Below are 25,840 nucleotides of genomic sequence, written 5' to 3' on the forward strand. Positions count from 1 at the left end.
GTTCGTCAAAATCTGATACCTGGGAGCAATTTCTCCTGGCCCGTAGCATTTGACCATATGGGATGTTGTTCAACCATCATTTGGAATGACTGCTCTGGAAATCCAGGTATGAGTTTACATCAACTTGATTAAAGTATGTATTTTGTAACGATATTGTTGTTCTCAATTTTCAAGTTGAGATCCAAAAAGTTAATCTCAGTACTGTGGTTTGTAGAACTCAGTACAAGATTTCTACCATTTCGATTCAAACAGCTGATAAATTAATTGAGATCTTCCAAAGTCCCTGCCCAAACAATCAAGACATCATCTATATATCTTTGATAATATTTAAGGTGTTTGTTAAATTCATTAATATTGCAGATGAAATCGAGCTCCCATTTTCCCATAAAAAGGCCCGCATAATTTGGTGCAAAACGTGTCCCCATGGCCGTCTCAGTGGTCTGGAGATAGAATTGACCCTCAAATAAAACACAATTGTGATTCAATATAAAAATGATACTATCAATTATAAATGCAAAAAATGTGTGATAGCCTCAAAACCCTGTGAATTAAGTATACAAGTGTATACAAGTGTTTCTTTTTATTTAAGTGCTTTGTTTTTTATTTAGCAGTTATGTTATCCCACGAGGACGCCGACTAGAAGCTAAGTTCTTTGCACACACCTATTCATTGCTATTGTGGATACCTATGCCCTCAATGGGAGCAATGATAACCTCAATGGGAATTAATGGGCACCCCCTCTACCCCGACAACCATACAGTACAGTACAATACAATAATGGGAAAAGTTACTGCCACGGAAGACCAGTACTTTTAACACTTTTACCTTCCGAGATCACTAGGCAGAACAAGGTGCGCAGTGGAATAAAATGAGGTTTATTCTAGTGAGACCAGCAGATATACCAATGATACACAAAATACAGTAGAATACATACTTAACTGGAGGTCTGGGGGGAGACTCTTGCCTCAACTAGGTGCAGGGTGCCTGCTTCAGAAGGCTTACCCTGACCGCTCCACGTTCAGAAAGTTCATGGTACCTTCCACGGAGATGATACCTGGCTATACCCGCTAACTGCGAGCATGGCAAAAGGCGCAAAACTCGTTGTGGTGACATCATTGCGCAGCACGTGATACCACAGTGATGGATATTGGATGGCTGCCATTCATCCTGCTCCCACGAGGACGCCGACCAGAAGCTAAGTTCTTTGCACATAATATCTGCTAAAGAGGACTGAATCCATTATTTAGATCTGGGACTCTTCAGTTCGAAGGACCCTGTTTTTGAAGGATCATGTCCTCTGTGTTTGATGAGCAGAGGACCATGTGATTATTTTTTCATGTGATTTTTCATTGATGTGAATATCACCTGTGTTTTTTACATAAATGGGATTATACTGTTACTGATTCTGTTTTTGTTTCCTCTTTTACACCCTTTTTTTGTTTGACTGTTTCCTTCAGTGACCCCGCTGATCACAGGAGAACAGGAGCTCCAGGGAGATAACAGTTATTGGTTAATGGATTTAATGAACCTTTGGGACAGCGCGCCTTGTATTTCCTTTCTCTACAATGAATAGGCGTATTGCTTAGTATTGTGTTTGTATTTTGTTTTATGTGTATTGTGGCTAGCGGGGGTGGGTGAAGGTGGTATTTGGCCTGTGGTGGGTGTTTATACCTACCGGGTGGGTAACGTGAGGGGTTAACCCCTTCATTACCTTACCGGTAGTAACCGCTAAGGTAATTAAGGGGTTAGTTCCTTCTGCAACCCCCCCGCTATGCCTAAACACCCACCTTGGGCCAAATACCACCTTCACCCACCCCCGCTAGCCACAATAAACCAGACACAGGTAGTTAACCCCTTCATTGCCTTAGCAGTTACACGCTAATATAATGAAGCAGCCTGTAAATGCATTTTTATTGCATCGGATAGAAGCCGGGGGTCTCCGGAGCCGGTATTAATGGGTATCAGCTCCGGAGACTCCCGGCTTCAATCCGATGCAGGAACAATGCATTTTTTATTCTAAGTCCTTCTCTCAGATCCCATCTCGCCACCCGAGTGCCGGCGAGATGAATTTTTGATAAACCCGCAATTCCAGAGCTCCAATTATCTCATCTGAGCTACTAGAATAGCATGACTTCAGAAAAATGCGAGTTGTTGCAGTTTTGCAGCTTTCTTTCAGCAAGTTTGTCCAGGAGCCAGAAATCACACAAAATATGCCTTCCCCGTATGCTTTCACCAACTCATTGAGGCTTATTGAATAGCTAAAGTACCGAGCAAAATTTTGCGATAGTTGCTCAAAATCCTCGATGAGTTGGTTATCGAAGCTACAAAAACAAGCCCCATAAAGTCTTCTTTGCTGCATTCTTCATCAAGGCTGTTCTCTCATATCCTATAGTACAATAATCAGAAGGAATTGGGTTTTCTGATGGGTTTATAACAACTTATAAATGAACCTGTTATTAACAAATCTACCAATCTGATAGTTACAGAACTTTATACGAGGAGTTCGATTCAAGGATCCCACTGGGGAGGATGTATATTTCAATGAGAAAGGAGAAATGGCCACACTGTATCACATTATAAACCGGTTTGTTTTAGCCAATGGGACCTTCTTGGTGAGACATGTTGGAAGCTTCAATACATCAGCTCCTGAAGGAGAGCAGCTCATCATCAATCAGAGTGACATCATGTGGAAGCATAACCTCAGTCAGGTCAGTTACCACATAAACAGTAACCAACCATCTTCAACTCAGGAAATTCCCCCGTTCTCCTAGTATGTAATAAGGATATATTATAGTGTGTATGTTGTTTGTTGTGTGTGTGTGGTTGAAAGTGTGAGTGTGAGTCTGATTGTGAGTGTGAGTGTGATTGTGAGCCTCTGTGTGAGTGTGTGCCTCTGTGTGTGTGTTTGTCTCTGTGTGTGTGTTTGTCTCTGTGTGTTTGTTTGTCTCTGTGTGTGTGTGTTTGTCTCTGTGTGTGTGTTTGTCTCTGTGTCTCTGTGTCTCTGTGTCTCTGTGTCTCTGTGTCTCTGTGTCTCTGTTCGCGTGTGTGTGCTTGTGCGTGTGGGTTGTATGTGTGTGTGTGCCTGTGTGTGTGTGTGTGTTTGTCTCTGTGTGTGTGTGTGTGTGTGTGTCTGTGTGTGTGCGTGTTTGTGTGTGTGTTTGTGTCTGTGTATGTGTGTGCCTGTGTACGTGTGTGTGCTTGTGTGTGTGCGTGTGTGTGTTTGGTGTGTGTGTGTTAAATATATTAAGATTAGAAACTGTCCAGATTATTGCTAACTTTCTAGTAGAAAAGCTGGAGATATGCAATGTAGATGATTCAATCATTCGACTATACTGTGAGAATGCCGGAGTTTGGAACTATAAATGCCAATGCTAAATCACCACATTCTCTATCAATATCCTGGCAGCTGCTCTCACCAAATCTGTGATCATATTCCATTTACAGTCACAGGAAGGGTTAATGATATCATTTCATTAAAATCTCCTTCAACAAAGTTATTCTTCATTTATACTAATGACACACAATATTATAAAACAATATTAAAAGGTAAAGTGATTACGCAGTCAACAAAGATTTACAGTATGCTGAGCCACAAATCCTTCCATAAGGGAGCAAACCCAAGGAACCTCCCTATGCTGAGCCACAAATCCTTCTATATGGGAGCAAACCCAAGGAACCTCCCTATGCTGAGTCACAAATCCTTCTATAAAGGGAGCAAGCCCCAGGAACCTCCCTATGCTGAGCCACAAATCCTTCTATATGGGAGCAAACCAAAGGAACCTGCCTACAGTATGCTGAGCCACAAAACTTTCTATAAAGGGAGCAAACCAAAGGAACCTGCCTACAGTATGCTGAGCCACAAATCCTTCTATAAAGGGAGCAAGCCCAAGGAACCTCCCTATGCTGAGCCACAAAACCTTCTATAAGGGAGCAAACCCAAGGAACCTCCCTATGCTGAGCCACAAATCCTTCTATATGGGAGCAAACCCAAGGAACCTCCCTATGCTGAGCCACAAATCCTTCTATAAGGGAGCAAACCCAAGGAACCTCCCTATGCTGAGCCACAAATCCTTCTATAAAGGAAGCAAACCCAAGGAACCTCCCTATGCTGAGTCACAAATCCTTCTATAAAGGGAGCAAGCCCAAGGAACCTCCCTATGCTGAGCCACAAATCCTTCTATAAAGGGAGCAAACCCAAGGAACCTCCCTATGCTGAGTCAGAAATCCTTCTATAAAGAGAGCAAACCCAAGGAACCTCCCTATGCTGAGTCACAAATCCTTCTATAAAGGGAGCAAGCCCAAGGAGCCTCCCTATGCTGAGCCACAAATCCTTCTATATGGGAGCAAACCCAAGGAACCTCCATATGCTGAGCCACAAATCCTTCTATAAGGGAGCAAACCCAAGGAACCTCCCTATGTTGAGCCACAAATCCTTCTATAAAGGGAGCAAGCCCAAGGAACCTCCCTATGCTGAGCCACAAATTCTTCTATAAAGGAAGCAAACCCAAGGAACCTTCCTATGCTGAGTCACAAATCCTTCTATAAAGGGAGCAAGCCCAAGGAACCTCCCTATGCTGAGCCACAAATCCTTCTATAAAGGGTACAAGCCCAAGGAACCTCCCTATGCTGAGCCACAAATCCTTCTATAAAGGGAGCAAACCCAAGGAATCTCCCTACGCTGAGCCACAAATCCTTCTATAAGGGAGCAAGCCCAAGGAACCTCCCTATGCTGAGTCACAAATCCTTCTATAAGGGAGCAAGCCCAAGGAACCTCCCTATTCTGAGCCACAAATCCTTCTATAAAGGGAGCAAACCCAAGGAACCTCCCTATGCCGAGACACAAATCCTTCTATAAAGGGAGCAAACCCAAGGAACCTCCCTATGCCGAGACACAAATCCTTCTATAAAGGGAGCAAGCCCAAGGAACCTCACTATGCCGAGACACAAATCCTTCTATAAAGGGAGCAAACCCAAGGAACCTCCCTATGCTGAGCCACAAATCCTTCTATAAAGGAGCAAGCCCAAGGAACCTCCCTATGCTGAGTCGGGCTGATGTGCAGAAAGAATACTGCATGTAAATGTCTTACAGATCAGTTATATAAAAATACCTTTTCAAGCTTTCTATTTCTGAGGATTTAAAATATTTTCTAGTTTGATGTCTAGATGTAACATTGTCTCTTTTAGTGTCTTTAGTATGCTCACTATTTACTAGTTATTTAATAGTCTGCACTTGAGCTTTTATCAATGGTCTCTATTGGTGTCACCTCTTCATTCCTAATAATATCTCTCTAAAGAGTTCCACATCCTGGTTCATTGTTTTAATATTAGGATATTTGTTTAACTAACTTTAATCCCCATAATGTTTACACTTTGTGGCATTAACATTGCATTACTTTAATCTCATAACTCTGGATAACCCTGGTTTTATGGACTGGAGAGCCTGGAATCATACATAGTACTGTACATGTCTGAAAAGCAAAGAATAGATCTCACTCTTGAGATCATTGCAGATACAATCGTAAATCTTAAAATTCATTAGGCTGTGCAATTTAATTTCCTACCCATAAGAAAAATATATCCTTAGACAAGACAAACGTAATAGCTAGATGGGTTCTAACATAGGTACTGTATATTCCATTGTTCACGTCTTCAAATATAGTCATGTTTCTATTACTAAAATAATAATGATAAATACCAACACAAACCCATTGGTTATTTTGAAATGAAGAGGATGCTGTTCGCACAGGCTCCTAAACACACAGACAGATAAGTATCGACTTGTGCATTTGGGAATATGTTCTGATCGTCTAATTGTATTTGAAAAACATTTGTTTATTTTCACATTTGTTACAGATTCCTCGCTCTCAATGTTCGGAAAACTGCTTTCCTGGCTATAGAAAAGTCTCGCGGAGAGGACAGCCAGCCTCCTGCTATGACTGCATAAGATGCTCAATGGGAGAGATTTCCAATCAATCTGGTGCACAAGCTTTCTATGTACTTTATTCTGCATGTGGGGAGGCAGCTGATCCTGCTGTAGAATATACAGATGTAGCAAGTGGTATTGCAAACTGTGGTGCACACATGTGGGTGGAATGGTGCCACAGCCGCACCTCCTGCTCACATGCCGCTGATTCAAAGCAATGGCCACTTCTTCACATAATGTATGTCCTGCTGCAGTGCACTATGGGCTGCAATAATGTTTGCTGCATCTGTAGTAGTAAAATAGTATTCATATGTTGTGGCCAGGGTAGAAAAAGGAGTCCCAATGCACATCCAATATGTTAAATTATTTCGTTAATGTCTATATGTGTTTTTCTTCTTCTCATAAGTATGGGTCATCTAGTTCAATATTTTGTCCCACATTTGTCAAGTCTTCAACAACGTGAAGGTACCTTCCCCCTCATCAGGTTCCTGCCCCCTCATAAGGTTCATACCCCCTCATCAGGTTCCTACCCCCTCATCAGGGTCCTACCCCCTCATCAGGGTACTACCCCCTCATCAGGTTCCTACCCCCTCATCAGGTTCCTACCCCCTTATCAGGGTCCTACCCCCTCATCATGTTCCTAACCCCTCATCAGGTACCTTCTCCCTCATCAGGTACCTTCCCCCTCATCAGGTACCTTCCCCCTCCTCAGGTTCCTACCCCCTCATCAGGTACCTTCCCCCTCATCAGGTTCCTACCCCCTCATCAGGTTCCTACCTCCTCATCAGGGTCCTACACCCTCATCAGGTTCCTACCTCCTCATCAGGTACCTTCCCCCTCATCAGGTTCCTACCCCCTCATCAGGTACCTTCCCCCTCATCAGGTTCCTACCCCCTCATCAGGTTCCTACCCCCTCATCAGGTTCCTACCCCCTCATCAGGTTCCTACACTACCAATGTTACATTGTGTCCTTTGTATTTTCTCCACTGCATAGAGATTAGAGGAAGAAAACAATGATATCGTCAGTAGTACGAGATGCGGGGCATGTATACGATGCCTAAGGGGTTAACATTTAGAAGCACTATGGCCTGGATACATCAACCTTCAGTATTATTTCCCATATAAATGTATTATTTTTATTTTTATGGGGCAATACATCAACGTCGCAACACCATTTTTCTTTACCACGACTTAAAAATATTGCGATAGGCATCAAATTGACTAAATGCCATATATCCAGTCCAGATATTTATAATTATTTTTTTATCACCTACAAATATATTAATGTTCAACTACACTACCTAACCCCTTCGCTATCTCAATGGCTAGCAAAGTTTTACCATTAAGGCAAATAAGGGGTTAACCTCTACCATCACCCTTGTCGCATACACTACCAGACCCCCCAACAAACCTAACTTCTGCACCCCTCTAGACTAATGACCAATAGTCATATTAGTCAAATGGTTCATTTTGGCCAATCCAAATAAGAAAAAAAAAGAAAAAGCATTTCAACCATAAAGCCATTGATTATCACTGGGGATACCTATACCTTCTTAATGGGGACCTACAGTAGATACACACATTGGCAATAAATGATGACCTGTAAAAAAAATTGGGCTACTTACCACACTGAGAATTATGGCCATTCTCATATTCAGGGCTGAAGTCTCTAGGAGGAAATCCAATGGACAATGCCCAACTATAAAAAAACAACCCATAAAGATAAATCTGAGGCCCGATGGTCACCCCAAATTTTTTATATAATAATATTACAGATGCATTTTAACGTTCCTCCTTTTTTTACCTTTTACAACAGACAGTGAATCTTGCCAGAAGTGTCCAGATGATCGGTGGCCAAATGAGAAGAAGAACAAATGTGTTCTGAAAAGCACTGAATTTCTATCCTACAAAAGGGATCCGATAGCTCCGATCTTCTCTTTTATTTCAGTTTTATGCTCTATTATAACTGCCATTATCTTGCGTATCTTCATTTTATTCCGGGACACTCCCATTGTCAAAGCCAATAATCACAACCTCAGCTTAATCCTCCTCGTCTCCATCATGCTGAGCTTCCTCTGTGTGTTCTTGTTCCTTGGTCGTCCTGTGGATATAACCTGCAGGCTGAGACAAACCTCTTTTGGAATTATCTTCTCCATAGCGGTCTCTTCTGTGCTGGCCAAGACTATCATGGTTTGCATTGCTTTCAAAGCCACCAAACCTGGTAACACCTGGAGAAAATGGATGGGAGTCAAAATATCCAACTGTGTGGTCTTTATGTGTTCGTTTATTCAAGTTTTAATTAGTGTTAGTTGGTTGGCTATTTCTCCCCCCTTCCAGGAGTTTAACACACACTCTTATCCTGGAAAGATCATTATTCAGTGTAATGAAGGCTCTGTTGTTGCCTTTTACACTGTCCTGGGTTACCTGGGATTCCTTGCAGCTGCGAGTTTCATTGTAGCTTTCCTAGCTAGGAAATTACCTGACAGTTTTAATGAAGCCAAGTACATCACCTTCAGCATGCTGGTGTTCTGCAGTGTGTGGGTCTCTGTTATACCAGCGTATTTAAGTGTTATGGGGAAGAACATGGTTATTGTAGAGATTTTTGCCATATTAGCATCAAGTGCGGGAATTTTGTCTTGTATATTCTTTCCAAAATGCTACATTATGTTGCTGAGACCTGATTTAAACACAAAAAGTTATTTATTTAGAAAGGCTAACATCTAAAAATATTGCTGCAACTTATATGTGTTGAAAGGTAGTAATGGAAATGTATTTTGTATTTATCACAGATTTTTTATTAAGATTTTCATTTTGGGGTACAGAACAAAGAAAGACGGGGGGAAATCAAAACATTATCACTTTGGAGTTCCAAGTTTGTAGGCAAACATCAACATCAATAAGGATATTTAGCAGGACAGAAATGTATTTTAATGCAATTTACTGCAACTGTTACTCAACCAAGAGAAATTGATCCTGTTAAACCAATGACGTTGTGTTACAATTGTTTGCTTTAAATATTTTGATTTATAGGTCATGTACATCTGCGATATTTGCCTGTAAATGGGAGGTTAAAGTAACTTTTATTTATAATGTGTCCCCATTACCTTTTTTTGACATGAGAAGTTTAAGTTGAAGCTGAACCTAATAAAAATCCTGTTGATCATTTTCTCTAGAAGTGGTTGTGCCGATACGGGTAGATTTGGGTCCTTTGAATAAAGGATAAGCCTGCCATTACCCCTACCTGTCCATTCTACTGTATGAATATATCTATGTGTTGAGCAGCCCGGTTCCAGCACTTCAAGGACAAGGGGTTAACCCTGTACTCAGGAGAAATGTTGCTAGTTCAGGTTGACCTTTTCCAGTTAGCCCACCAATCAGGGGGCTAAATAATATTGGACACAGCTGCCAATGTCCCTGCCTAAATATATCCATGTTGTGCCATGGGGTATAAGAGGTGGGGAGGTCCCTGTTATGTAGAGTTCCAGGTCAGAGACTTAGGCATTTGTGCCGGTGTCTACGTTAGAGTGGGTTCCAGTGCCGGATCTGAGCCTGAAGTCAAGTTCCTGTAGACACTGCGTAGGAGCAGAACGGGGAAAGTCTCCTCATGGAGCTACCCGCACCTAGGCCTGCAGGGTATTTCCCAGTTATCCCAGTGGGTGAGTGTATGTCTCATGTCTTTGACAGTCGTGGATATTATTTTCCAATAAATTCACTTTTATTAACTCTGTAGTTCTGTCTGGCGAGTTGATTCCTGGTGTGTTAGTCCTGGTCTCCCGTTACAGTGATTTATTCAGGTACAGCTTTATCAATAGTCTGTGAGCACTTGGAAATAAAGAAATAAACTATACTTAAAGTATAAATGTTTACAATGTACTGTAAATTCATTTGTATTCTATATAGATTTATAGCTATCTCTTGTGTGGTTACACTTGTAACCTGTGTATGTGGCTGCAATGACGACACACTAACACCAAGATGCATGAAGCTCCCTTAGACAATTTAACGCAACGTTAACCAAAATTAACATTATCTGAAAAAGAACAAGATGCACAAGCTCCAAATCGTAATGTTGTATAAAAATTATTTCATCAAAAATAAAACCGTCCTATGGACTTTCCATCACAAGTGAAGCAGGAATGATCACATATGTAAGTGTTTTACTCTACTGCACAAGTCAACAAGCTCACGGACACAGGGGAGGTCAGCGAGGCAGGTCCCACACAGTTCAGGCTTTTTTCCTCACCAGCAGTGACAATGGTGCCCGCAGAGGTATCGGGTCACACACAGAACACGCCTGTGAGGTCTCTACTGAGGGAAAAGATTTGCCAGAAGGTTCATATAGTGTCCACCACCCAGAGTGTTCACCTCCGTATCAGCCAGCTCAGGGCGTCGTTGCACGTAACCCTGTGCATTTCATCACTTACGTGACTTCATCAGGAGGTGGTTGGCTAAAGCGTAGCATGGGTTTAAATACCCCCTGTTGCTAAGCAACAGTACACACAGACTGTGCAATCAGTAGTCTGCTACAATCAAGCAATAAAGTGACAGAACGTGTTAGACTGACCGAGAAGGGTAAAAGTCTCACAAATAATACATAATACAGCATTATAATGGTGACCCCTGATGAAGTTGAGACATTAGGGGGTCTGACGTAACAGCATGAGGGTCAAAGAAGCCATTTTGTTTGACTATTTTAGTCCACCATCTTGTCTTGTCTTTGTGAGTTTTAATGTCATCTTTCTATGTGAAGAAATCTGTGTGAAAGAGAGAATGGAATGTTTTCGCTCCTAGCTGACTTTATTGATCTTTCCTCATCCAATCAGCTCCAAATGAAAGTGTAAACAGGCCAGAAGTTATGAGAAAGCCTCATTAGTAGTCTAAAATAAGGTCAGTTTCTCATACAATGTGCCAAGTGGCAGAACTGACATCCCATTTAACCCCATAATGATTTTTAGCTTACATACATTTATTATGTATTACAAAATGACATCGGCTTTAGTATTGTTATGTATTACAAAATGAGGTAATATTTAGTGACGTGCAAGCCCCCCCATAAAGGGGTGGAGCTTTAGGTTTTAGGGTATAAATATTTGGCACACCGTGTTATCTGGGGGAGAGCTTTTTGTTTTGAAGCTGTCTCCACTGTGTGCACCTGAAATAAACTCATTTGATAACTGAATCTTTGTTGTAACATTTTTACAGCTTTTACATATGGTAGCAGAGGATGGTTTCCAATATCTCGGATGCAGAGCACCTGGACAGGCCTCTCCTTGAACACTCAAACCTGAGCACTCATAAGAATTATGGTAAATGGCACCTTTTGAGGAAAGCCTGAGTTTAAAATTGTTTGAGTGCTGTGTAGAGAGCTGGTCCTTAAAGGGTGTTTCTCTGAGTGACGGAAACCAGCTTTATCAAGTGAGTTTATTATTCTCTGTTCCTGTATTCATTTTAAAGTGTAAGAGTTGTTAAGAGATGTTAGGGCCTAAGGTAAGAGTCCCGTTAAAAGCTTTGGTGATTTTGGTGAAGAGAGGGAGTATTTGTATTCTTAAGGGATTGTTTTCAGACCGGTCTGGGTTGTGATAAATATTTTTGTTGTCTGAGCAGGACGGGTCCCTGATTGTACATTTGCTCTGTCTTGTCATTAACATACCAAGTGAGTTATTCATGGATATCTATTTAGAAGGTCTTATCTGTATCCATGTTATAAAAGTATAAGGTTTATCAGGACTGGGTTGGACCCGCTGAAGTGATTCGAGTTTTTCTTTGGTATAGTTATGGTGAAAAAATGTGATTGGGGAACAGTCTCGTGACAGGTCCTTATTTGCATATTTACACTATTCAGAACAATAACACGCCAAAAGAGTTGTACGCAATCAGCTTGCGCTGATTATTGTAACGCTAAATAGTACAGGTCAATTAAATTGTATTATTGTATCAGGAGTATAGTACAGGTCAATTAAATTTGATTTTTGTATCAGGAGTATTGTACAGGTCAATTAAATTTGATTATTGTATCAGGAGTATTGTACAGGTCAATTACATTTGATTGCTGTAACAGGGGAATAATGGGAAAACAAAAATTCTCAAAGGATTGTGTGTCTGCAGACAAAAATAATAAAGAATGAATACAGAGAACGAAAAGAGACAATATAAATATATTTTGTTGGCCAGTGAATGGCACTGTTTGTACTATTATCAACAATTTGCGCAGATGTTTAAATGAAAGAGGGGTCTTTTTCTGTGGGATTGATAAGCAGGGAAACATACCTTACGTTAATAAGGGGCAAAAGAATTCTGTTGAGGGACAGGAGGGTCACGCTGCATTTATTTTAACCATTGCCAGGACAGAAGTTAATATAATAACAAGTGAAATAGAAAGTGAATAGGAAAGAAATAGCAAGTGAATTTGCCGATAGATATTCAAGGCATATGATGGTGTTGAGGAAGTAGGTATTGAGGGTTATTTTTATGAAATTGGCATACAATTAGAGACTGTGTATATTGTTTGGAAGGGACAGAAAGTGTTATAAGTGTAAAAAGGTAGGACATGTTGCCAGTAATTGCAGAGCTGCCCTAAGAGAGAGAATAGAAGAAAAAGAATGGAATTTAAAAGGTTTGTTCATACTGGCCACACGAATAGGTCTTTTAAACCAGAAAATATTATTTTTCCTTCTGTTCTAATGGCAACTAGAAAGAGAATCAGAATGACAGCAGCACAGACCGCGACAAAACCCCCCCTTTTCTCCAAAAGGAATGTGCAAAAGATATACGAAAAGTTAACTCAAAAGCTCCGGAGCATAAAAAAAAATTTAGTTTTAAAAGCAGGTTATTTATGAGAAGTTGATTAGCTGTGTAGGAGAAAAGTTTGTGTCTATGTTCTTTGTGTGTCTGTATTGTGGTTTCTGTATGTGTAAACCAGTAAAAACATGTCAATTGCATTTCTATAGGATAAGGATATGTTGGAAATATTTTAAGCTCACACGTATTGTTTAAATTATATATGATGTGTATCTAACCTCAGTTTAGTTAATTGTCCCATTTTTATTTTTGAGAGGCCATATTTTTATGTTTGAGAGGCCATATTTTTATTTTTGAGAACCCATATTTTAATTTTTTGAGTCCATATTTTTATTTTTGAGAGGCCACATTTTTATTTTTAAGAGGCCATATTTTTATTTTTTGAGAGGCCATAAATTTTTTCGTTTTTATTGCTGTGGAGAGAGCTCCATTTTTAACTTTGAGCGGAAGTTTCAATTCAGTAATTAATATTTAGAAGACTGAGAAGCTGTTTTGTTATCTGCTCGGCACTCTCAAGGTCTTTTTGGCGAAACGCCCGGGCTGGCTAATTGCCCAAGATAAACAAGCTCTGAAATTTTTCTCTGAGTATCTTTAAAAAAAATAACTCTGTCAGTGTGTTCGGCACTGTGCAAAGAGATTATATTACAAGAAATTTAATGTGAAGTCCTATACAAAAGCATTTGACTATTATCTGAATATGTGATGTATTTTATAACTTTTAACCATTTATTTTTTCCATAGGTGTTCTATTTTATTATAAGCAGTAGTTACTGGTAAAATCACTGTATAATATATAATTCTAATTCTGCTGATTAAGCAAACAACATCCTAGGTGCTCATTTATTATTTATTTGTAGAATGTTTTGCCACGAAGTGGTGCATTGGGAGTCACCTCACGTTTTTTGGATATGTTCTAGGTATAGAGTTAAAGGACAGGTGATACATAGTTGCAAATGCAGTTACATAAGTGAGCAGGGTATACATTATGTGCAAGGCATTTCACATTTTTAGCAGAATAGTTACAAGGGAGTGTTTGGGGTGGAGGCCAGACTGGAATTGGCTAGGGGCATTTGTCTTAGTATAGTAATTGTTTAATTGGGAGTAAACACATTTTTGTCCATGACTTTGGATAGTATTGTATTGTAGTGTATGACTTTATTTATATATAGCGTCAAAAATGTACTCAGCACTTCACAAAGAATAGAATAGTAAGTGCAGCAAAATCAGACAATAGGAAAGGAAATCCCTGCCCTTAAGAGCTTACAATCTAAGGTTTGAGTGGAATTTACAGAGATAGCAGGTGAGGGAATAAGTGCTGTGGATGGCAGTGCTTGGCTACAATGGGTGTGGTAGGAGTGACTGTGTGTGGAATAATAGCCATGAGTGCAGGCTATTGGGATGCTTGATTTGTGGGACAAGTTTTAAGGTTAGTTAGTATTTAATGAAAAGGTTAATACCATTTGCATCGGAGGAGATGACAGTGAGGCATGAATGAGAGCAAGTGTGTATGGAGAGAAGAGATTGGTCTGTAGTTTGAGACAGTGTTTTTGTCCCCACTTTTGAAGATTGGGACAGCTCTGGTAGTTTTCCAGGTCTTAGGGATATGGCCTGCAGAAAGGATAGAGTTGATTATGGAAGCAATTGGTTTGACAATGGCTGAGGCCCAAAGTCTTAGGAACTTAGATTGTAGTACAGTCAAGTCCACATTAGCTGCTTAGTTTTAAATATGAGGAGCATTAATAGGAGATACCTCTGTCTATATGCGGATGTTAAGACAGTAGTAAACACATCGACACAAGAATTTATTCCTAGGTATAAATTATCTCCCAATGAGACACTTATGGGATGACTTATGACTATCAGTGGTTCAAAGGAACAAGTTAAGGACCATCTATTGGTAATAAAACAATTAATAAGTATTGTATGCCACTAATATATTTTTTGAGTCTCACAGAGTTAAAGGTCAAGTAGTTCCTACACAAGCATGCTCTTCATCCCAGATGAAAAGGCCGATACTAACCACCAATACAGCAATTAAAGTGTCAGAGATTTCTTCCTGGATCCACGTGGCTCATCTCAGCTCCACCAAAGACCAGAGTCATCTAAAGTACAGCCGCATCAAGTTAACGTTTTGACGAGACATAAACTTTGACCGTTAACCAACGAGGAAAATAAGACACCAGGCTGAGGCCTGATCTTATCAGAACATTTCATTTTTTCAATATTTTAATTTTTATAGTGTGTTTAAGTTTGAATTTTAAGATGTATGCACCATTGGGTCTGCAAAGGTATAACCCACAGAGAGATGACAGGCTTGTCATGATGATGCTCTACAGAGCTTTGTCAACAATACTCATCTGCCTGTGTTCCTTATACATCGCTGATATCTATCACCATGGTCAAGGTAACACTACACTAATTCACCATCTCACCCACAAACATCACAAAGTTCATTGGTTCCCTGGAAGTGAGACTTGTGAATGCTCTAGTATGTGTTTTGACAGTACTCATCACTCTCTATGTATGTGTCATGTGCAGCAAAACTTTGATCCAGAAGTGTGTTGCACCCCCACTGAGAGGAGGGGGTCACCCAGGGGCATGTGTCAGCCACAAGGAAAGGATCATAAGTCAGCCATTTTTGACGATAGCAGACATTTTTTTGTTCTGTTTTTCTGAGTGAATGATGTATATAATGCGTGCAGGAGTGATGATCATGCATTCACTTCCACTGACACCAACCCCCTTCAACTCTCAGTAATAGAATGTTGTGCAAATTCTCAAAATATATGATGGTAGAGATAGATGCCATTTTCTTTAGCAAGCAGCAGAAAGGTCACATGCCTAAAATTAGGTTTTTAGCATTTTTGTATCCATTTTTACACACTAGCAACACCAATCATTTATGGATCAAGTGCCTCCAACAACCAGAAACAAGAGAAAAACACCAAATATTTCAGGGCTCAAAAGTACTTTATGGAAAGAACAATTTTGTGCTAGTTTAGTCCCAAATGTAGGAGTTGGGTTACAATATGACAGGCTTAATACATTAACAGATGTGTTAGATGATGTCCTCAATCTCACCACTACAGCTATTGCATCACTAAACCAAGAACAGGTCCAGATCAGGCTTATGGCCTTACAAAACAGAATGGCTTTAGATTACATTTTAGCATCAACAGGAGGTTTATGTGCCCTAGTTAAAGAACAATGTTTTGTTTTCATCCAAGATCAGAGTGGCAAGGTACAGCATGAGTTAGATAAGATAGAAGAAATTCAAGAACGATTTAGGAAGGAAGGTGACACAGACTGGGACCCTTTGGGGCTGGGTGGATTGGTAGGAACACTAGGAGCAACATTTTTGAATGCGGTAATGTGTGTGATTGTGATACTCGTTGTCTTCTATGTTTGTGTTATGTTTGTCAAAGGCATGATCCACAAATGTGCTACCCCCTCTGCAGACATGATGCCATTGTTTGCAGAACCAATTTACAGCAGTCCCTTGAAGAATGAAGATGCCAAGTACAGTGTTCTAACTCTGGAAAAGAATTTGGCCGCAACGCCATACGAGACTATGACTACATATGGCAGGCACCCTCGTGCACTGTCCTATACCCTCAAGCAGCATTATGAGATGATGGAGCACCCCTGTGCCTTCCAACGTGTTTCTGGACTAAAATCATACCAATAATTCTCAAAAAAACAATGTTTTAAAGAATAAGAGGAGGGACTGACGAAGTTGAGACATTATGGGGTCTGACGTAACAGCATGAGGGTTAAAGAAGCCATTTTGTTTGATTATTTTAGTCCGCCATCTTGTCTTGTCTTTGTGAGTTTTAATGTCATCTTTCTATGTGAAGAAATCTGTGTGAAAGAGAGAATGGAATGTTTTCGCTCCTAGCTGACTTTATTGATCTTTCCTCATCCAATCAGCTCCAAATGAAAGTGTAAACAGGCCAGAAGTTATGAGAAAGCCTTGTTAGTAGTCTAAGATAAGCTCAGTTTCTCATACAATGTGCCAAGTGGCAGAACTGACATCACATTTAACCCCATAATGATTTTTAGCTTACATATATTTATTATGTATTACAAAATGACATCAGCTTTAGTATTGTTATGTATTACAAAATGAGGTAATATTTAGTGACGTGCAAGCCCACCCCCCATAAAGGGGTGGAGCTTTAGGTTTTAGTGTATAAATATATGGCACACTGTGTTATCTGGGGGAGAGCTTTTTGTTTTGAAGCTGTCTCCACTGTGTGCACCTGAAATAAACTCATTTGATAACTGAATCTTTGTTGTTACATTTTTACAGCTTTTACACCCCAATGCAATCAGATAACAATACAGAGAGTAAGAATACATAGAGAACAATGACAGACAAATATAATAAACAGAATATATTAAAGTCATGTAAAGAAAATTAAATAAAAACCCATAAGAAAAATGAAAAACTAATAAAGTGATGTGGAATAGTGAGTTGAGGAAAATAACTAAGATATGATAACTGGAAGCTAATATAGTAATGTGTGCAACATATATAATGAATATAAAGTATACAAATTGTAAATAAATAAAATGACTATAAATTGTATTACTAAATAATACCACTATACTAATGAAAAGGGGAATGACAAGATCAAAGATGGAGGCTAAAAATGTTTAATCTAAGATGATGACACAATGTAAAGAACAATGAGTCCAGAGCACAAAGCAACAATGGGTAAAGACTGAATTAAACCAGAGTGCTTATATCTACACACTCATTCAAACCTAGAGGTGCAAATGTTCCTGTGTTAGAGACACAGAATGATTCCCTGACATAAAGGGACCTAAAACTGTCCCCTCCCAGCTTGGACATAAGCTCCATAATACTGAGACTCACCGGATCCTTGGAGTGTTTTGGATAAGTAGTGTCTCGGAACACTACGTGTGAGGGCCTCTGTTAGAATGGCATGTCTGTGCTCAAGGAGTGAACATATATTAACGTTATATTAATCCTAGCACCTGTGCACTACAAAGAATAACGTTGTGGTATCCTAGAGTTATCCACTGAAATAACATATTGATACATTTCTTGTATTGCTTAACATGTCCCTGCGCTATTAACATACCCGCTAATGCATTTATCACTACGATTCTGCTTTTGGTATAGGGGGTCGAGATTCCTTGTTGTGGTCCCCACAGTCAGGCAGACTGTGGCATTGTAGCTTTCTCCAGCGCAGCGTAGCTTTTGTGCCTGGAAGTGTAGCCCTTTTATTCTGGTCACTATTGCACTTGACGCTGTAGGTCTTGGTTTTGTTTCTCATGCTGTTGTGGGACACAAAAGCCCAACCATTTTTCAGACAGTCTCCGGGGCCCCTTTGAAATTCAAGGGCCACCTCTCATCCCACTTCAAACACCACATGTAGGAGACGAATGCAGAGGTTTTACCAGGGAGACATATAATGTGGAAAATAAACCTGGGCTTTTATTCAGCCTGTAGCTTCCAAAAACAACACTGCTTTAAGGCAGCATACAAATAAACGAAACTAAACAAACAGGCCTATCTTTTATAAGGGCTGACTCACACTTCCCAGTCAAAATCTACAGGGCTGGGAGGCTAGTCCTCTTGCCAACCCCTGACCCAAAAGTACAAAGAGGTACCTGTTATCAAGGGCTCTTTGCCTCAGTCCAGGTCTGGATTGATGTCCATAGGGTGAACCCTCTGGCGGGTTCCAGGGACCGCTATGTCTGTGAATAGAGGGTCTGGTTCCTACGGATCTCCTTCAGCGTCACTTCCTCAGAGCTAGGGATCCCCGGCAGTTTATGCAGGAGGCTTTCTACCTGACTGATGAGACAGGTGGAGTTTTGCTAATTGACTGTACAGTGGCGACACACTTTATTCTCGCTCGGCTAGTCCCGCGAATTTGGGTATACTCGGGTGTATTGAGGTTTGTGATCGTTTTCTGCCGGAGTGTATAGCGTTATTTTCCCGGCAGGTTTTGAAGCATTTTATTCCGGCTGGCTGCAATACTGCAATGCCGTGTAAAAACACATGGGGGTGCTTGCGAGCTGTTCTCTTTGAAGCCGTCCCCTATAATGAATTGTAATGCAGTATATATTGTATACTGTATATATATAAATATATATACTGTATAACAACAACCCCTATAACCCCTAACATACAGTACTGTACACATACAGTACTGTATATGCACATACATAAATGATACTATGGGCCGGCGGGGGCGAGATGTGTTTGCAGCAGAGAGAGATCCGCTGCTCTCTCTCTGCGCAAACATCGGCACATTAAAAATTATTTTAAATACATTTTTATTTATAGTGTAGATGTGCAGGGGGTCTCGGGAGCTGAACCGCACTGGTTTCAGGTCCGGGGACCCCCTGCTCCCCGAGATACAGCCCCCTTTATGAGGTGCCGGTATCCCTCTGAGTTTAAAAGTCCCGATCACGTGATCGCGGCCTGTAAACCAAGCAGAGCAGAGGGATACCGGCACCCCCTAAAGGGGCCTGTATCTCGGGGAGCAGGGGATCCCCGGACCTAAAACCACAGCGGTTCTGCTCCGGAGACCCTCTGCACATGTACAGTATAAATAAAACACATATATAAATAAACACTCGTTCTTTACCTTAGCGGCTATGCGCTATGGTAAAGAAGCAGCATTTCTGTATTTTTAATAATATTGTACAGTGAGCAGCGGGTTCCCTGAGCCAGAAATCTAAACTCAGGGGGCCCCCTGCTCCTGCTCAATATTATTAAAAATACAGAAATGCTGCTTCATTACCATAGCGTATAGCCGCTAAGGCAATGAAGGGGTTAACCCACCGTGCCTGCTTTATTGTGGGTAGCGGGGGTGGGTGAAGGGGGTATTTGGCCCTTGGTGTGAGTTTAGGACTTGCGGGGGGTTGCGGGTGCACTTAGCCCCTTCACGACCGTAGCAGTTAATACCGCTACGGTCATGAAGGGTTTAAGCCCTCCCGCTACCCCCCCCGCAAGCCCTAAACAAGCACCATTGGGGCTAATACCCCCTTCACCCACCCCCGCTACCCACAATAAAAAAAAACTCACACACAGCAGCCGCCAAAAAATAAATAAATAAATCGAAATAAATAAATAAATAAATGACTATAAATAAATACATTTGAAATACATTTTTATTTATAGTGTAGATGTGCAGGGGGTCTCCGGAGCTGAACCGCACTGGTTTCAGGTCCGGGGACCCAATGCTCCACGAGATACAGCCCCCTTTATGAGGTGCCGGTATCCCTCTGCGTTTAAAGGGCCCGATCACGTGATCGCGGCCTGTAAACCAAGCAGAACAGAGGGATACCGGCACCCCCTAAAGGGGCCTGTATCTTGGGGAGCAGGGGGTCCCCGGACCTAAAACCACAGCGGTTCTGCTCCGGAGACCCTCTGAACATGTACAGTATAAATAAAACACACACATCAATAAAGAATCGTTTTTAACCTTAGCGGCTATGTGCTATGGTAACGAAGCAGCATTTCTGTATTTTAATAATATTGTACAGTGAGCAGAGGGTTCCCTGAGCCAGAAATTAATGCTCAGGGACCCCCCAAGCTCCTGCACAATATTATTAAAAATACAGAAATGCTGCTTCATTACCATAGCGGATAGCCGCTAAGGCAATGAAGGGGTTAACTTACCGTGCCCGCTTTATTGTGGGTAGCAGGGTGGGTGAGGGGGGTATTTGGCCCTTGGTGTGAGTTTAGGGCTTGCGGGGGGGTTGCGGGTGCACTTAACCCCTTCACGGCCGTAGCAGTTAATACCGCTACGGTCATGAAGGGGTTAAGCCCTCCCGCTACCCCCCCGCAAGCCCTAAACAGCCACCGTTGGGGCTAATACCCCCTTCACCCACCCCCACTACCCACAATAAAAAAAATACACACACAGCAGCCGCCAAAAAATAAATAAATAAATCGAAATAAATAAATAAATAAATGACTATAAATAAATACATTTAAAATACATTTTTATTTATAGTGTAGATGTGCAGGGGGTCTCCGGAGCTGAACCGCGTTGGTTTCAGGTCAGGGGACCCCCTGCTCCCCGAGATACAACCCCTTTATGAGGTGCCGGTATCCCTCTACTTGGTTTAAAGGTCCCAATCACGTGACCGCGACCTGTAACCCAAGCAGAGGGATACCGGCACCCCCTAAAGGGGCCTGTATCTCGGGGAGCAGGGGGTCCCCAGACCCAAAACCACAGCGGTTCAGCTCCGGAGACCCTCTGCACATCTACACTATCAATAAAAATGTATTTTAAATGTATTTATTTATATTCATTTATTTATTTATTTATTTAGATTTATTTATTAATTGTGCTGCTGCTGCTGTGTGTGAATTTTTTTTATTGTGGGTAGTGGGGGTGGGTGAAGGGGGTATTAGCCCCATCGGTGGTTGTTTAGGGCTTGCAGGGGGTAGCGGGTGCACTTAACCCCTTCACAACCGTAGCGGTATTAACTGCTACGGTCGTGAAGGGGTTAAGTGCACCCACAACCCCCCCGCAAGTCCTAAACTCACACCAAGGGCCAAACACCCCCTTCACCCATCCCCGCTACCCACAATAAAAAAAATTCACGCACAGCAGCCCCACAATTAATAAATAAATCTAAATAAATAAATAAATACATGAAGAGAAATAAATATATACTGTATATATATACTGTATATATATATACAGTATATATATAATAACAATCCCTATACATATACAGTATATACTGTGTATATATATACTGTGTATATATATATATATACACACACACAGTATATATATATATATATATATATATATATATACACACAGTATATACACACACATCATGAACCAATATACAAATACATGTAGAATGGTTATCAAAGTCATACTGTCCTACAAATAACTCTTCTCCATACAGACAATAATAATAATCCATTTAATAATCCTAACTGATCTTACAATATAAAACATAACATTCCAATCCACACAGTACATTGCATTTACATTGTATAAATGATGCATAAAATCTATGCACCATATACATTCTGCAAATGAATGTTAACAATATCATTGCAAGCTACTGTACCAGTAAATACAAACACTTCCAAACAAGTCAACTATTTTAACCAATCAAGTAAACAAAAATCAATATATACTGTAAGTACCAACCAGAAAAAAACAATTTAAAACCAAAGCTAACCCTTACAATACCAAGGATTACATCTATCTAATTGTAAAAAACATTATACATTATACACACATTGAAGCATTGCAATAAACAACATACAGTACAGTACATCCCCTGTATCTCCCTGCCTTCAGTGTAATCTGTTTAAAGCCCCCTCCCCCTTAATGTTTCTGTTAAACAGATTACACTGAAGGCAGAGAGATTTAAAGCCCCCTCCCCCCTAATGTTTCTGTTAAACAGATTACACTGAAGGCAGAGAGATTTAAAGCCCCCTCCCCCCTAATGTTTCTGTTAAACAGATTACACTGAAGGCAGAGAGATTTAAAGCCCCCTCCCCCCTAATGTTTCTGTTAAACAGATTACACTGAAGGCAGAGAGATTTAACAGAAAATTAGGGGGGAGGGGGCTTTAAACAGATTACACTAAAGGCAGAGAGATTTAAAGCCCCCTCCCCCCTAATGTTTCTGTTAAATCTCCTGCCTGCATTGCTGTGAGTGCAGTGTATGTAAATGTGGGGGGGGGACCCAATGTGCATACTGTGAGGTCTAACCACCCTCACCCACTACCCACATACCGTTACCCCCCCCCCATCCTGGCCATGGCCCCTCCACTTCTGCAAAACAGACACAAAAATTGAAACATCCAAAGTAATGTCCCCTAACCCCTTAATCACCATAGCGGTTATTAACCGCTACAGTCATGAAGGGGTTAACCCACCCTCCACCACCACTCGAGATGCCTACATACCCTCCCACACTAACCACCCCCCCCCCGTGAGGCCTAACCACCCAGTCAGTACCCACAAGGGAGGCCTACCCACATACCGTTGGGGAAACACCCCACCCCCAGTACCCACAATAAAAACAGTACAATGACCCACAATAAACAGCATTATATTTATTAAATACATTACCCACCCCCTGTGCCCCCCCCCATAAATACAAGATTTATCCTTTTACATACAGGGTTCATAACGCAGCCCCACGCTAGTCCCCGGTGGGCTGGCAGGGCACCTGGACAGACCTACAGTTTACAAGCAGCCCTTTTTACACAGGTTCTGGAGGCCTGCTGGTGGATCCTGCCAGCACCATGGCCCCCAGGTGGTCTCCTTGGGTCACCGTGGGCCACAATTGGGTCCCCACGGTAGGCCCGCGGATGTCTGGGAGCCCCGGGTCAAACCCACAGGTGTCTGCGGGGCCTCGGGTGGTTCCCTCGGGGGTCTGGGGAACTCACGAGTGCTCACTATGGGTCCACGGTGCCCCCACAGAAGTGGGACCACACACATCATCCCCGCACCTGCGGATCGGCGGTGCCCCCACGCAAGTGGGACCACACATCGTCATCCCCGCAGACTACGGGTCGGCGGTGCCCCCACAGATGTGAAACCACCGCTTCATCCCCGCATGTGTCACCCGTGGAACCACCAGCCTGATACCCTTGGGATACCCAAGGATACCCACAGGTGGTCTCCAGAGGTCCCACGCAGAACCACGGAACCAACCCTGAATGTAAAAAAAATAAACCTGGCCTATACATTCAATAAATACACCCTCCCCCCCAACACCTACAGTACAATAATGTGCAAAATAACTATTATCCAGATATGGATAATAGATTATTTGCCCATTATTAAAAACATTAACTAGCATATTCAAATAAATAAAGTACTACTGACCTCATCAATACGAAGTGTCCGTCGCCAGCGCCTTCCTTCTCTTGCCCACACAATACATAGCCAATACCAAGCCAATACATTGCAAGTACATTCAGATATCTATTAACCCCTTAAACACCTTATCGGATAATAACCGCAAAGGTAATTAAGGGTTTAAACCACATTGGCCCGATACCCACCCTTCACCCATGAATTTGTACAGTGGCTTCATCATGCAACTATATATATATATATATATATACTGTATATATATACAGAGAGAGAGAGAGAGAGAGAGAGAGAGAGAGAGAGATACAGTATATATATATATATATATATATATATATATATATATATATATATATATATATATATATACACACACACACATGATGAGCCAATATACAGAACAAATAAATGTAGAAGGGTTATCAAAACCATACTGTCCTACAACCAAACACTTCTCCATACATACACACTAAATTAAAATCAATTTCCTTTAATATTCATAACTGATCTCTCAATCTAAATCATCACAAAACCTCTGAAAAGCCATTTAAACAACTCACATTCCAATATAAATGATGCCTAAATATCTATGCACCATCTACATTCTGCAAATTAATCAACCAAGTAAACAAAAATCAATTAGCAATCATTATTTACATCCCTAAACAATTGACGCTACATCCCGAACAATGAAACCATTAACAAATTCACGCCTAGAGCAGAACAATTAAGCCTTTGAAAAAATATAAGTACCGACAAAAATACAACCAAGCCTATCCCTGACCTTCCTCAAACACACAATACAATACCAAGGAATACATCTATCTAATTTTAAAATACTTTAAACTCACAATAAAGCATAGCAGCATACACAAAATAATTTAAAACACATCTAATCCAGCTTTTAAAACATCATCATTTCTTACTCTGTATGTACCAGTATATATCTCTCTAGACATATATATATACATACATACATACAGTGGCAAGAAATGATATACCACAAAAATAAATAAATACACATGTTAAAAAACCTTTTGAAAAAATTAACAAGTTAAATAAAATACATTTCTTTAGTTAACTTACCATTACTTGCCCCCACCGATTCCCGTTGCGCAGCTTACTCACGAACCAATCCACGATCAGGAACCCATAAAATAAAAAACCATAAAATAATAAACATTAAACTAAAAATCCAAATCAATCCACGGGTCTTCTATCTGTAATCCATCTTCATCTGTGTTCTTCTTTCTTCTATCTCCTTCCAGCGGGGCGGGGCGGGGTCTTCTCCCCGTCTGCGGCCACGCCCTGGTCTTCTTTCTTGCCCGGAGGTCCTTCCTCCGCGGCGTCTGGCTTCAAAATGAGACGACATAGGCTTTTAAAGGCCTATGACGTCACATTTTGCGTCATGGTTCCCACGGTCCTGACTGGGCTGTGAAAACCATGTGTTTTGGCCGACAAAAAAAAAATGATGACGTCACTTAAAGGGAATGAAAGCACAGCCAATCAGAATGGCTTTGATTAAATTGCCTTTAAGTTAACGTCATGAAAAGGCACATGGCCGCCCTCACATGGTATGGTAGCCAATCAGAGTGTGGGAACTTTATCCCTACTCTGACTGGCTCTGGTATACCATGTGTCAGGGGCTTGGGGGAGAAAGGATGTGACGTCAATGAAAACCTGTCACGTGGTACGGCAGCCAATCAGAGCGTGGGAACTCCATCCATACTATATCCATATATATATATACTGCATTACAATTCATGAATTTATGCCATCTGGTAGACACGCGAAGCATTGCAGCCTATTAAATCCTAATCATTATCATTTAACAGATCAGCCGCCCGTAAGCCAGGCATGAACCCAGGCTGGGAAGGCAAACACAACGGGGCTTGTCAGAGTTGAGGAGCGGCGCATTCCAGGTATCTGCCAGGTACATACTGGGTATTTGCTCGAATAAAGTGTGTCGCAGCAGTAACCAGAGTTTTGCTAATTGACTGTAGCTGCAATTAACCAGCTCCTCAGACAGATCCAGGCTTTGTATTTGGATCCCCTTTAGACAGGGGTTAAGACCCTGCCACACTTTAGTTTCCTGGTTTATTTTTATTTACATTTGCTGAAAAATGGCCATGGAAAACGTGTCAGCCGATGTATAGATTTCCTTCTATTAACACAGTGACAAGTAAACATCTTGGATCAATTACAGATGTAGCAGACATTAATGCACCCGTTAAAGCAATGCCACGTGTTTACGCTACACCGATTCAACA

The 25,840-nt window shown here is 41.2% G+C and overlaps 1 protein-coding gene across 1 annotated transcript in view; it reads left to right on the forward strand.

Annotated features, from left to right (window-relative positions):
* LOC142465969 (vomeronasal type-2 receptor 26-like) overlaps window positions 1-8,647 on the forward strand; it is a 59,431-nt gene extending 50,784 nt beyond the window's left edge. The window contains exons 4-6 of the mRNA XM_075570518.1: window positions 2,481-2,708; window positions 5,854-5,977; window positions 7,740-8,647. Of these exons, the coding sequence (XP_075426633.1) occupies window positions 2,481-2,708; window positions 5,854-5,977; window positions 7,740-8,647 (1,260 nt within the window). The remainder of the gene's footprint in view (window positions 1-2,480; window positions 2,709-5,853; window positions 5,978-7,739) is intronic.
* Window positions 8,648-25,840: the final 17,193 nt, after the last annotated feature.

The sequence above is a fragment of the Ascaphus truei genome, chromosome 1, assembly GCF_040206685.1.
Source record: "Ascaphus truei isolate aAscTru1 chromosome 1, aAscTru1.hap1, whole genome shotgun sequence".
NCBI classification, from domain to species: Eukaryota; Metazoa; Chordata; class Amphibia; order Anura; family Ascaphidae; genus Ascaphus; species Ascaphus truei.